Raw genomic sequence first — 14,783 nt, 5'->3', positions numbered from 1 at the left:
TATTTCTGAAGTGGCTGTTGAATTGAAGCTTTATTTCATAATTGAGTGCTGTGCTGGGTAAACTTAGTCTTTAATGGTAAAACTGTGTACTCAGTAATAATCTCAATCATGTTTACCGATCAATTTCCATCTGGCTCTACAAACAGACTGCACGGACCAGAATGAAGAATCTCACATGATTAGTCTCAGTAATCAAAAAGGTAAATAATTGTTTTTATACACAGTTTCAAAAATGCACCCAGCTACATGCACCCAAGTAGGACTATACTGCCAGTTTCTCTTAATGCGATGTGCCATATCAGTTATTTTTCTTTTAATTCCTCCTCTGGCTGTATCTCATTGCTTCCCTATATTGGTTGCCAGTGAAAGCTTATCCTACAGGCACTTTTTTTTTTCAAACTGGGGGAAAATAAATTACTTTGCATCTAAGTTGATCCTTCATGCATATTTTCTTGTGCTCCCTGTTGGGATTGCGGTTAAGATTTTCATTTCAGCTCAGTTTAGCAAAAAATACAAGTACATCACTTTAGGTCATATGCCCTATAGATTTTACTTTTCATTACAGAGATGGGGCTTCCTATGTGTTTTAAAACGCACATGCATGTAATCGTCATAGGAAAGGCAACCTCACAGTTGCAGCTTTGCTATCAATGTGAATTTTGATTTTTGATTAGCCTTCTCAGAAAGATTTCTCCTGGAATGTTGTGCGTGGCACACAAAGATGGTTGTTTCTCAAGTCCTAAAACCAAAGCTGTCCAAGGTTATCCTCATTCAGACCAATATTTATTCATTTATTTATGCCTTTTTCCCTTCCAGAAATGCCATATCCACTGCAGGACAAGCAGGACATTTGGATGATTTGGCTTCATTTTTCAAATCCAGCTTCTTCACAAAAACGCTAATGCAGTTCTCTAAAAACTGAGAACAAATTAGTTTCATGCTCAACATGTAGAGCACACCATCCCAGGAATTTTAAACAGAGGTGTCTCCTATAATGTCAATAAACTGCTTTATGGAAAATTGCATTGGCAGTAAATTTGAACCTGCTGTGCTCCCAAGTTAATGAACACCCAAAGCAGCTTCCTCACAGATAAAGTGCTTGGAAAAAAATATTAAAGATTGCCTTATTCACAGAAAATAAGAGCTGATTTTAAACATTCGATTATAATCTCTGTTCTACGATCGTTTTCAGTAAAATTTGTGTTTACAATTTGCCCTCATGTTTTAAAGTGTTTTTATGAATAATTTGAAATTATTTCAATCTTTCTGAAATCTCACTTTCTGTCAGATGATGCAACTTTCTGTGCCCCAAAAACAGTGCAATGATCCGTTTGTTTTTGTGTTTTTAGTAAATAATACTAAACAAGAACTTTTTTATAATGAAATAAATACATACATGATACTTTTTAAACATATATACATACACATGATGTCACACAGCACAGGACCACATTATAAAAGAAACTAAAATTAAATCTAACATAGTTCTTTGTATTTTTGCATTGACATGGATGAAAAGACATCATTGTTGCTGTAAAGGAATCGCTTTTTTAACTGATGGATGTAAATGCATATTTTTAGCAGAAAATAAACTGCAAGACAAAATCTCTGTAAAGCAAAATAATTCTCAAGGACCTTCAGTCTTAACCATGGCCTACTTTGGAAATCTTTCTCTTTGTACTGATGTAAATTATTGCAGAAACTGATTTTCCTTGATTCCTAATCAGTTGACTGTTTAAATAGAATGATTTGAAATGACAGGTTATTAAGTTTTCTTAATAGCGTGGGTTCCCTTTAATATTGGTTTGCTAAGATCTAAATAAGAAGAGAAGCGAGGCCCCACAACTGAAATGGGAGTTTCTGTAAACCAAAGGGAGTCACATCCAGTGCTTTTTATGAAATAAACATCTAAACTTATGTACAAATTAATGTGGAACTATTTTGTTCAACAGTCTCTGTTTAGAAAATGACTGCAGGTTACATGCTGCACTGGAGCCCTGCAAGTACAGGCCTCTTGACTGAAGTGATCTTCTGCTTACAGCACTCTCTCTAACATTAAACCTCTCAAAGACCCTGCAGGCTGGACGAAGTGGGGAAATTTGGTTGTGTTGTTCATCCCAGAAAACTGCAGCTGCCAGTTTGATTTTATGTCTCAGTTACAGTACATCCCACTATTGACAAGGACAAAACATTAGATCAGACATTCACTCCTACAGGTGGTGAATACTTGATCATTTTAGGTTGAATACCCCTTTACGTACAGTATCACGGTCCTCAATGTAAAGAAACCTAAACAATCTTTTTTGACTACAATACGTTCTTATAATATACTCAGTTGGCGCTGGTGGTGTGGAGGTGAATATTAAACATAGTTTATCCTCATGATGCACACTGAGGTACACATTTTCCTAATTAACCTTTAAGCTGGAGGGGGTTCTGCTGTCTCATTTTCTGCTCTCTTGGAATCCTGTTAAATTACTGCACATTTAAATGAAACAGGAAACGAGCTGACACAGAAGTAGACGTCAAGACATTGCAAGTATACTTTTTTGTGGCAAATCTTCTGAGAAGTTTTTGTATCATGTTTTCATTTCACATTGAAAGAGTCACTCAGAAAGGATGACATGAAAGGTCCTTGCAAAGGTGGTGAAGTCTCATTGAGACTTTATTGTTCAGTAACCTCTTTGTCTTTTTGATCACGTGTCGTCCTTTGTTTGCTTTATGAAAGAATCAGGCTGTTCCACTAGAGGAACTCGGCCTGTGTTTTGGCTGAGAGTTGGCCGACTGTCACCTCTGTGTAGGTGGATCCAGTCAGGATGCAGGCAGTCCTTTGGGGTGTCACATGACACAGAGCTGCATTGTCAGTGCAGTGCAGACACGCCCCGTAGCTCTCCTGCTGTCCATTTGAAAAGCGCGTGGAGACGCTCATGTCCTTGTTGCGCTGTGATGTGGATCCGAATCGTTCTTTCGGCTCGGACTGCGGACTGCCCCTGTAGATCATCTGTCGTAACATCGAAGTGTCTCTGTATAAACACTCGCGAAAGTTGGGCTTACACAGGAGGTAGACCATAGGGTTGTAGATGGTAGAAGACTTGGCAAACACTGCAGCAAGGGCAAAAGCAGCAGGAGGAACTTGCGTGGCATCCCCGAAAGCAGCCCACATGGCCACGACAGCATATGGAGACCAAGCAGCCAGGAAGCCTATGCACACTGCTACAGACAGCTGTGGAGAAGGAGCATTCACACATATGCATGCAGATATTCAAACAACATTGAACAAAAAACATGACATGCAGAATTTAGTTTCATGTTAGTGGCAAATTTGTATGAAAACATATATCTTAAGTATTATAACTTTAGTTTTGAATCTATCCACGCAGAAGTCTACATATGCATCAGAAGACTGTACAGAGATAAAGAAAGTAATCAATTTAATTTATAACCTTCTAATTATTTATGTTTTCATATCCTACTTAGATCCTGTTAGCTATAAAAGCTATAGTCAGTGGTGCTGAAGCGACACAGCCATAACCTCTGACCTTGACAATGAGAGCGTGTGCATTGGTGCTCTTGGCCTGTGGTGACACATGCTGCTGGACGGCCTGACGTGAGCCCCGCACGGTCAGCAGAATGAAAGTGTAGGAGAGGAAGATGATAGTGCAGGGGACTACATAGCAAAAGAAGAAAAGGCAGATAATATAAGACAAAGCTGAAAGCTCATAGTTGGGTGCATGCCAGTCAATGCAGCACGCTGTCCCATAAGGCTCAAGACTGTAATGTCCCCAGTGTGCCAGTGGCCCCAGAGCAAACACAGATGCGTAACACCACACTCCAGCCACCAGGAGGTGGGCATGTGACGAGGAGAAGTTGTTACCTGATAAGAGAGGGAATAGAAAAAGGTGCCTTGAAGTTATTATGCTTGTTTTACTCCTGCTGCTGGTAAACTTTCTGTAGCTTTGACAACATCATGCGTATCAATTTATTCCACCCTCACCGTGGTTGGGGACACAGACTTTAAGGCAGCACACTAAGGAAAGGACTGTGAGGTTTGTCAAGCTGCAGAGACCAAACAGCACTCCACACATAGCATACACCTGGCAGATGATTTCTCCAAACAGCCACCTGTACACATAGACAATGAGTAAAAAAAAAAAAAATGTAATAGAGGCTAGGGCCCAGAAAACTGCTCCCTGTTTGAGTGTAACTGTAGAGTGTAACTGTCACAGCTTTGGAGGGTCTTTTTATTGAGTGTTAGGATAGAAGTATAATAACAAGCTTTGGGAAGCCCTCTCCATCCCGAACATAGATTTCCAATATAATTTGTTTATATTTATTCTGCAATCTGATACAGTATTAAGAGTACCTGCTGGAACATGATCCATTTCAGTTGCATTCAGGCATTTAGGATGAAATAAACCACTTTCCAAAATGTTCCCACTTTTCCTCATTCTCATTCTTTCTTGGTTATTATTAATCTCTTCTAACAACAATAAGCCCCTGTTCAAAAACAGAGGTTCAGTTAAGCTAATTTATAACAATACATTTTAAATCAGGTACATTATTATTACTGGAGGCCATCATGTATCTTGTGTCTGCAAAAGTGTTCGCATTATTTTGTTTTTAAAAAGTATATTTTTGGTTGATAGATGACTATTTTCTGACTGTTTGCTAAGCTAAATGCACCAAAGGACCTCTGGATATATAACATGGAAGACTGTGTCAATAAAAAACAAGGACAAGAGACCTCACGTAAATGTGCTCCACCTTAATGTTTCCTTGTGAGCACTGAAGCTCTCCTGCAGTGCTGGAATTGCTCTTTGCAAGTCAGATTATGATCACTTTTTCACGTATGAAATGCATACTAGATCTCCTCCACCTTGTAACAGCAGAGACCCTCGATTTGAATTTGAGTTTCTGGGAAGAGCAACTCACAGGCAGCTAAATCTGGCAACTAAGAATGGTGGTGAGTGACAGAGACCACAGATTTATTTTTGTTTACCGAAATGGTGACATTTTCATGACATGTACCGCAGTTTTGCCAGATGCCCTCTCTTGGGATGTAGCTGTTGAACTCAGGGCAAACTGACAGTGCAAAACTGTGAGTGTGAAGACAAAAACAAAAAACAAAGCCGAAAGCAAACACCTGGTAATGCTCGTGACGTAACACGTCTTCGTCAGGCTTGGAAACTGCAGTGTCCTCCACTGAAGATGTTTTCATTCAGAGTTTTGCACTGTTGATTTTCCCAGCAAGAGTTGGAGTTTGAGGTCAATGATGAAAATGTAAGTAGGTATTTAGACAGAGTGACAGAAAAAAAGGAAGTGCACAAACTTTAACAGGAAATCTGTTAAAAGTCATTTTTTATAGATTTTTAGGTTAGACATGTTGTAACATATACTCACTGGGCATTTCATTTGGTATAACTGTTTAAACTGCTCATTAAAGCAAATATCTAATTAGCCAAATACGTGGCAATATGTTGATACATTTAGGCATGTAGGCACGATGAAGACACCCTGCTGAAATTTAAAGTAAGCATCAAAATGCCGAAGAATGCGGATTTACTTTTGCTGGATTGCTGAATAGACTTGTCTGAGTATTTCATAAATTGCTGATCTACTGGGATTTTCCCACACAACCATCTCTAGGGTTTACCAAGCGCGAGCTGAAAAGAAAATATCCAGCGAGCAGCAGTTCTTTGAGTGAAGCCAGATGTCTGAGGAGAATGATGATGTCAAATAACCACTTGTTACAACCAAGGTAAGAGCATCTCTAAAAACACAGCACATTGAACCTTGAAGTAGAAGGGCTAAAGCAGCAGAAGAGGTGACAATTCTGTCTGCTGACAACAGGAAACTGAGGCTGCAGTTCACACTGGTTTACCAAATTTAGATAATAGGAAAATTGGAAAAATGTTAATGAGTCTCAGTTTCTGCTGTGACATATGAAAGCATGGATCCATCTTGGTTCTATTTCATGTCACAAAACGAATCAAACTGATTTCTTGAACGTGACAACGAGTTCACTGTAAAAGGCCTCCACAGTCTGGTCCTGATGCAGAAGGAAATTGGTGAATTCACATCAGTTTGTTAGGAATGGCACTAAATGTGGAGGCCCTTCCACATGGGGCTAGATTGAAAATATAGTTAAGGCCCACAACTACACAAAATGTTTATCAATCTCCATTTTTTTTGCTATAACATGTAGCTATTTATAGTGAATAGAGAAAAAAATTTAATGATTACTGATAAATGAATTTGAAGTTGAAATGAAATAAAAATATAGAAGGAGCTTTTACGATACCTGTGTGAAAACGCCGATGGTATGGCCAGTGGAAGTAAAGTGAGTGTCATCCCAAGGTCACTGATGGAGAGATTGATGATGAAGAACTCTGCTGGTTTCAAGGTTGACCGCTTGTGATAAGCAACAAGTAGCAGTGTGGAGTTGCCTATGATGGACAGTACACCTGTGAAAGAAAAGGAGATTGAGTTGTGCTAAAGATGGATAAAGCATAAAAAAATGTTGTGTGGACTCACAGAATAAGCTGTAGACTGAACCCATGAAGATGTCATGCTCCTTGGAGATGGTGGAGGTAAACACAGCAGACGTGTCTGAAGCATTTCCCATCTGAAATGTCACCACTCGAATTAATTCATGGTCAATAAAGCTGAAAATAATCCAGGAATTTACAAAAGTCAATACTCAACTTAGGATCCTAAAAAAATGAAAACATGCAAAAAGGAAGTATATGTAGTCACTATGTAAAATCGAATCAATGCAAACTGTTTTGTTTCTGAAGCATTTCAAACACTGCACACTGTCTGTAGTGCACTACAAGCTGTCCTACTGCTGTTATTGCAAGAAATATCTGCAGCCTACAGGATCAGATGTAGAAATAAATTAAAAAAGCCGTTTTGAAGAAAAATAATCCTCTGCAAAAGCTGAGGACTGTTCATATTAAACACAAATATCTAAAAAGCATTGACAGATGGAAAAAATTAAAGCACGGTGCCATTTTTAGGATTTACAACAGGGTACAAGCGGTTGAGGGAACAAAACAGTTATGATTAAGACCAAATGTGCTCAGATTTTCTGGGAATAAAAAGCTTGTGAAATTGCAGTCTAAGCATGATTCAGCAAGCACAAGTGCAATTGCAATCCAGACACCGAAGTGATCGAAGAGATACATAATGGGCCGAGGTGAGAGTGTGATTCTTTTTTTTCCTGCCATGAAACAGAGTTGACAGGCTCTCCAGGATTTCTAACACATTGTTGGAAGATTCTTAATGGAGTCTTCTCGCCATCACTTGAAAACTGTCAGAGGCATTCACGCTTCTCATATTCTTTAGCCAGTCGGCTTCTTCTTACCCAGCTATTTGCAACCAAGATAATGATTGCTATTCAGTGCATCACTTTGCTTGATAGAAAATGAAAAATACAATGGAAATTGGGAAGGAAAGGATGGTGCAGGGACGAAATGCGGAGCAAGAGTTGGATAGCTACCAGAGATGATGTAGAGGCAATATTGATGTTCAAGGACTTAGGCAATCACAGGGATGAAGCTTCATTACTATGCAAGTCAGCACGCCAGTCAATGACGAAATGTCCAGTCAGTCTGAGTGGAGGAGACTCAGCAGAGTACAAAGCTGTGACCCATTTTAGTACCACTCAACTCCATGAACTTCATTCTTGTGTCAGCACAATAATGGATTCTCAATCAAGTAAATTTCCCCTCAGGTGTTTTAGGAATCAGTGATGGAACTGGCTTAGCACACGTTTACTATCATTCCAAAGCCTTTTCTTCCCCAAATTAATTACCTTGAAGAAACAATTCTTTGTATTTGTTTCCGCATCTAATCTCCAGTATTGATTAAAAGCAATACTGTTACCACATTAATGATCAGCCCTGTTATTGCTGGGATAGATACAGTTTGTGAGAGCATGTGTTCTGATAAAATGTGTGTTCACTCAGATCTGTGCAAAACATGTTTTCATCTCATAAGATCTCTTGGGAGGGGAAACTGTCAGGTTTTGGAAGATTTAAAGCTGATATTAATCATAAACATCCTTTGCACAGATCTGAATGTGCACATGCTTCTCTCTCAAGTGTGCTGGTTTTTAAGCTCAAGCACTCTCAACAATCACTGACTGAGCTTTTTCTTTTTTTAAAAATTGGCTCTGTAACTGAGAAAGCGTGCATCTTCCTTTTAATTGGATCATAATATGCTTATTTTTGCATTAGCTCCATAATAAAACAAAAGCAGCTTTGCATAGTTCAAATTTTAAAATATGATCCTTATTTATGTTATATTGGGTTTATGTGTAGCTCCTCTGTTTGACGCTAAAAGACATTTAAGCTCCTGTCCCTTTATGCCAACTTTTGTCTGATGGGTTGCCCTTCATAAATACGTTTTCAGGTGGGTACAACTTCTTTTTTCTGTTTAAACCTTGAAGCAGCAGTTTTCTGCTGCTTCAAGGTTTAACAGGTTTTGCATTCAGAGGTGCCTTCGTATCAGCTCAAGGCAGTCTGGTCATTATCCACTGACATCTAGCATCAACGAGGTGCTTTCACCCAGAGGGCTGCCATGTACTGGAGGTTTTCTCTGTAAACACTAGACATGGCTGTGTGGGAAAAATCCCAGCAGATCAGCAGTTTATGAAATACTCGGATCAGCATAGCGAGTGTGGAAATGAAAAGGGAGCTGTTATGGAAAGATAAACTCTGTCATTGGTCTGCTGTGATAGATTGAGTATTTTGAAGCTGAGTGGGCTATGACACAACTGTCATGTCTCTGAGCTTGCCTGAATAACTAATAATTGGACGCCTTTGATACAGGGACACGAGGACTTTGACCTCCAGATGATGACGTGAGAAGTGCACCTTATATCACCTGCTTACCTGACTTATTATTTCATTTTTCAAGCACATGTGCACTCTATCCTTTCCTTCTCTGACCCTGTAGAATCATGTGGTTTGCAGAGGATATTTAAAATAATCTTTCTGCAGTTTTACTGCTGTTGTCAGCATGACAAGTTATCTATTCAGTTTGCAACAAGTTTGCCTGAGGCAAGCTATCAAACTGTGAGATTTGCGGTGCCACTGAAAGTAGAACTGTCACTCATAACCATTAAATGTCTGTAGTCAGCGGAGATGAGCAGCCATTTAAAGGCTGACAGGCATGTCAGCGAGTGAAAGAGCAAAGAGACCACATGCTCAAGAGCAATGGTTGTGTATCTGCATGGTTTCCAGCCAGTCTCAATTTTTGATTTGTGTTTAAATGTTAATCTATTACCCAGCATTTTCTTTCCTTCAGAAAATGTTACCAACAGGATTCGTATTTTTATCTAAAGTAAATTACCCTCTTTTCCATTATAATGGCTCTCAGTGTATGTGCATTGACATTATGAATCAGAAAATGTTTGTGATCGAATGTGAACTTAATGCAAAGTGTCACATTTAATTTTGCATGCTTTGCTTGATTTACCAGCCCTGTCCCTTGAGCATTTACACTGTTTATATATGTACATTTCAAAGCAGTATTGAACAGTTTTTACTTATTTATGCCTTTTTGTGTTACAAATATGCTTGAAAAAAATAACCTGAAAAGTGAAACCAGTGTGGAAGTGCCTTAAGCCTGTATTCCCTCTAATAGCCAGCAGGCACGTCTCCTCTGATTGGAAAAAAATACCTGGTTGTATAGACGTCTATGGGGAAATGACCTCTGTAAATGAATTCCTGGGGGGTTTATAGTGTCACTCACTAATTTCAGGTTTAACATTATGTTTAGTTTATAAATTATCATCCTTATTAGAGTGAAACAGAAGTGTACAGTGCCATAAAAAAGTATTTGACCCTTTCCTTTTCCTTTCTGTTTTTTTAGTATTTCTAAAAGTAGGATGCTTCAGAACATCAAACTAATTTTAACACTAGACAAACGTAACCAGAGTAAATAAAAAATGTAGCTTTTTTTTTTTTTTTTTTTTTTACCTGGCAGAGCTGCTGAATCAATACTTCATGTAAACAGGACCTGCCTGACAAAGTGAAGTAGGCTAAAAGGGCCTTGAGGCAACTGTTTGGCACTGTATAGCTAAATTTGAATTGAATTGAATAGAATTAAAAGATCTCTAAAAGCAACCCATCATACCACGGTCTACAGTGAAAGATCCTTTTAATTCCTTTGGACTCCAGTGAGCTATGATGAGAACCATTATCCACAAATGGAGATAAGTTGAACACTAGTGAACCTTCCAGGAGTGGATGTTCTACCAAAATCACTCCAAGCACACGTCATCAACTCATCCAGGAGGTCACAAAAGAACCCCGAAAAACATCTAAAGAACTTCAGGCCTCCCTTGTCTCCTTTTATGGGGAGTGTTCATGATACAACAGTACTAAACAAACTGGGCAAAAATGGCATGGGGGAAAAAACAATGCTGACCAAAAAGAACCCAAAGGCTCGTCTACCCAAGACTTTGGGCAAATATTCTGTTGGCTGAACAAACAAAAGTTACATTTTCAGATAGCTGGTGTAAAACTAATACACTAAAACCATGAATTCTACTCTCCACCAGAAAATCCTGAAGGATAATGTCCAGCTATCAGTTTGTACCATAAAGCTAAAGAGGACTTGGGTTATGGACAATGATCTGAAACACAACAACAATTCAACCAAAAAACTTAAATCATATTGAAATTCTTTTCATGCCTTCAATTTGACTGATTTACTAAAACAATTCTGGAAAGAAGAGTGGGCCAACATTCCTCCCCAGCGATGTGAAACACTTATCACAAATGTGTGATTCACAGCTTATTTTGACTGAAGTCAAATAGACAGCATAGCACTAGACAGTTTCACTACCATTAGGCGAGTGTTTACAGGCAAGTCAGCGTCTTCCATATAAACTATGGCAACTGTACCAACTGACTAGTGACCAAAGCAATTGCAAGGAGGTTTTTTTTTGTGCAGCACCAAATGTCTGTTTGTGACCACTTTCAGCCTCCAGCAACCATTTACCAACCAGACGAGGAATTGATATATTTTCCCTGTTGACTGGTGGGTGCCCGGGCGTCTCCTACTGGTGTCTAGGCCTCTGTGACGGTGGCTCTAGCAGCTAGTTTCACAGATGGCCCATAGCCTCCAGCAACCACTTGCCAATTGGTTGACGAATACACATTTTTTCTCTAGCAACTGGTGGTTGTCAAGGACCGCTGACCAGTCTTTAGGCCTGTTTGACTGGTGCCTAACCAGTCAACAAAAAAAAGAAAAAAGAAAAAAAAAGAAAGCAAGATATGGTGCATACAACTCAAACTCTTGTGTTCTAGTTCAGGGCAACATAATTATACCACCGACAGCCTCACCCAGCAGCACTCTACCACACTAGATGCTGGAAATCGGTGGTAAAGCCCTTTGAGTTGAGCAGTATTTAAAATCAAAGCAGCAAATATGATGTCCAGTGTGTTGTGTGGCACGTGCCACGACAACCTAGTGAGACCTTTGTGAGATTAAAGTCAACTGTCACCCTCGCTGTGTGGAACTGCCACCTCATCTGAGAGTGACTGACAGTGACAAGCGAGTGCCATCACAGTACAATATTTACAGCAAGTTTTAGCGGCATGACAGCATGGTTGGAGGCAACTCCTTCAAACATTGCTGGGCATACGACATATCTTATGTAACCTGGAGAATTAACATATGATGCAATCTGCGTTCACATGATGTGTTTAAGAAGTCAAGCACTGCATCATATTAATGTGACTGTGAATCAGTTGTTAGCAGAATTATACGGGTAAATAAATTAAGCAAAGGGAGATGGCGCATGATTTGATTGTAGCATAGACCTTCTGCAGTTGTGGTAACATAGAGGACAGATTGCCATTTAGCTGATTGCTACTGAGGCAATTAATCATAAATGGTCTGATGCAAGCAGGCAATTACAAACTTTTGGTCATGTGACGTGTCGCTCATCCTAATTGGATTAACTTGGCATAAATATTTTTTAATATACAATGCTATAAAATAGCTTTATAATGTTAAGTTGTTTTATAATATTCAGTTGGACCTCTGTGGCTATGTGCACATCACCATCTTCATCAGTCTATATCACACAAACTATTGTGTGATTAATCTCTGATTAGTATAGAAAAAGAAACTTTTGATTAGGTCAGTGTCATGCCCTCAAACAGCTGTTTTCATTTCCCATTTGCCTTTGATTCTCATCTGCAGTTGGAGCTCAGTCACTTTGTTAAATTATGTTGTATCCAACAGAAGGACTTCACAACAAAATCCGTCTTTGTCCACACTTATTGATTTTCTGCGAAGAGAGCTTTGAGTGAGCCACAATCACATATGTCTGCACAAGCAACAACGAAAACAACAGCAAACAGTTCATGCATGCAGGCAAACCCATCCAGATGAACAACGTGCAGCAAGCGGCTCAGGATCAAGGCAGGCTGTCTTGCAAATGGTCAGTGTTGTGACGGCTTCAACTTGGACCACCAGATAAAGAAAAGCACTCGTTTGTTACAGAGTGGGATAATCAGGATCTCGTCACTAATCCTGCCGGAGGTCCCACGAGTCGGCTGTGAGGTCTGAGCCTTCATCTTCATCATTATTACAGCTTGCACAATTCATTTTCGCTCCCTTGATTTAGTATCTGAACCTTAAATGAATGCCCTTCACTAAATAACCTTTTAACATATCCAGATGTTGTCATGTTAGAGGAAGAATTGCAAGTCAGGAAAAACTACCAGACATTTTCACAGGAAAAAAAAGCGGATCTAAAAGAATAAAAGAAAACAAAACATATATATATATATATATTGATCTATGTCAGCGCCTATCTCGCTGTTCACTGGTAGTAAACACTAAAAAAAAAACAAGCAAAATTTCGGGAGTCACATAAATGCGACATCATTGTTGATCCCCCCCCCTCTTTTTTTCTGTTATTGTCTAATCTCTTTGTATTGCTCTGAAAATTGACACCCCGCGGCTACGCTGCTTACCTTCCAGGGAGGAATGGCTTGTCCTCAATTAAACTCATGGAGGCCAGGTGGAGAGCAGGACACAGAGGAGAGGAGCTTGGCCAGCCACCGAGAAGGAGACAGAGAGTGGAGGAAAAAGAGAGAGGTGGTGGGGGGGGGAAGGATAGAGAGAGGGGAGCACTGGTTCTATTTCAGCCTCACACTGAAGAGTCCGGTTAAGGTATCCTCCTCCCCTTCAGTGACATACACTTGCATGCAGCTGGCCAGGTGGACACATGCTCGCTGCATCTTACAGCATGTGCGCTGATCATTATTGTGGGCATTCAACTGATGGAGAACGAAAAGCCCACAGTGACGGCAGGCCAGAGAGAGAATAACGGGAGAGAGAGAGAGAGACGGATCAGCATAATACTGGTAAGATCCGAGTGTCACTGATGACTCAAAGTACCGCTCCCCTCCCCATTTCCTCTGCCCACTCTTACTACCACTACTTTTTCCCCACATACCCTACACTTTGGATTATCCTCTCACTTTGCATGAATGAATCGTGCATGCGATTCAAGTGTGTAAGGTGGGTTTTCCCAAATCAGTCTCCACAGCTGACTCACATGCTGCTGTGAGCTGCTGGTATCAAATCGCTTAATTAATGAATCTTGAGGTTGGTAGCCAGCAGGAGAGAAAAGCAGCAATTGATTATAAATTTATAGGAATGAAGGCAATGGTGTTTTGATGTATTTTCATTCGATTTTGAATTCAATCACGGTTTCATAATTTTGGCTTATAATGGTCTCATGTCATGGTCCCAGTTCAAAGCAAAGAATGGAAGTAGCAACAATGGCTTATGGTGCTGATCAATGTATGTCTGCTGCTGTGCTACTGGCATCTGGAATTTGATGTGTAATTTGTGACTAAAAATGGATTTTGTAGGTGGCTCTCTGTAATTTAAGTCTAAAATGAATGTGACAGCCACTTTAGAAAATAAAGTGTCATCCTCGGTCACACAGTAAATCCAGTCCTGGTAGGGAGCAGCTGAACTCCACCTGAAGCGCTGTGTCATCCCACTTTATCATACCCACCAATGCAGTTTGCTTGTAGCAGCACCACTCCCAGACTGACAGTCATGGAAAGCTGCTTAAGGGAGCGTGGGCTCACTCGCTGAGCTGTGCCGAGGCTGCAGGGCTGTCAAAGCTGTAAAGAGCTGTGCTGTCATATTAATACCTCAGCACAGGGTTCTGGTCCTTCTCAGGCTGCTCGCTCAGACACGTTTAGATGAACTTAGTGTCACAGCCAGTGGCTGCAGTAGTATGATGTCCCTTTAGTGTATTGGACATGGCAGGAAGTGATCAGAGCAAGTGGAAATTATTAGAGATCATGTTGAAAGTGAGCACAGTCACTTTCCTTCTGGACCTGAAGACAGCACGAATGTCAAGTCACTTAGTTTTAAACAATGCTAGATCATGTTTTCATGTGTTAGGTGGTCCAAAGCTGAGATCAGAAGAGAGAAATATCAGCATGATAAAATAATATAATACTTAAATAAAAAGATAAAACCCAAAATTTATATATGCACTCAACAGACACTTTGCCTTATACAATTTTTGAATTTAATTTAATTTATTTAATTTAACAAAATATGGAGGAAAAAAAAACACCTTGACTATAATTATTTCATTGTATTAATGATACTAATATTAGCCTGGAAAGAGCACAACATGCACAAAAAATATTCACCAACATGTTTACTGTAATGTGCCAGAACTGCGTTCACAACTTATTTCTTTACTGTTCCAAAGTGGTAAAAAA

General features: G+C 39.7%; 1 protein-coding gene across 1 annotated transcript; it reads right to left on the bottom strand.

The window, feature by feature from the left end:
- Positions 1–1,464: 1,464 nt before the first annotated feature.
- Positions 1,465–13,087, bottom strand: opn7d (opsin 7, group member d). The gene is made up of 6 exons (XM_005731619.1): positions 13,002–13,087; positions 6,535–6,625; positions 6,302–6,464; positions 3,995–4,122; positions 3,540–3,874; positions 1,465–3,223 (listed from the first exon to the last, which is right to left on the bottom strand). The coding sequence occupies exons 2-6, from the start codon at positions 6,623–6,625 to the stop codon at positions 2,744–2,746; spliced, it is 1,197 nt and encodes a 398-aa protein (XP_005731676.1). The 5' UTR covers positions 13,002–13,087; the 3' UTR covers positions 1,465–2,743.
- Positions 13,088–14,783: the final 1,696 nt, after the last annotated feature.

The sequence above is a fragment of the Pundamilia nyererei genome, unplaced genomic scaffold, assembly GCF_000239375.1.
Source record: "Pundamilia nyererei isolate P.nyererei 1_Seehausen unplaced genomic scaffold, PunNye1.0 scaffold00044, whole genome shotgun sequence".
Taxonomy (NCBI): Eukaryota; Metazoa; Chordata; class Actinopteri; order Cichliformes; family Cichlidae; genus Pundamilia; species Pundamilia nyererei.
This window is presented reverse-complemented; position numbering and strand designations above follow the sequence as displayed.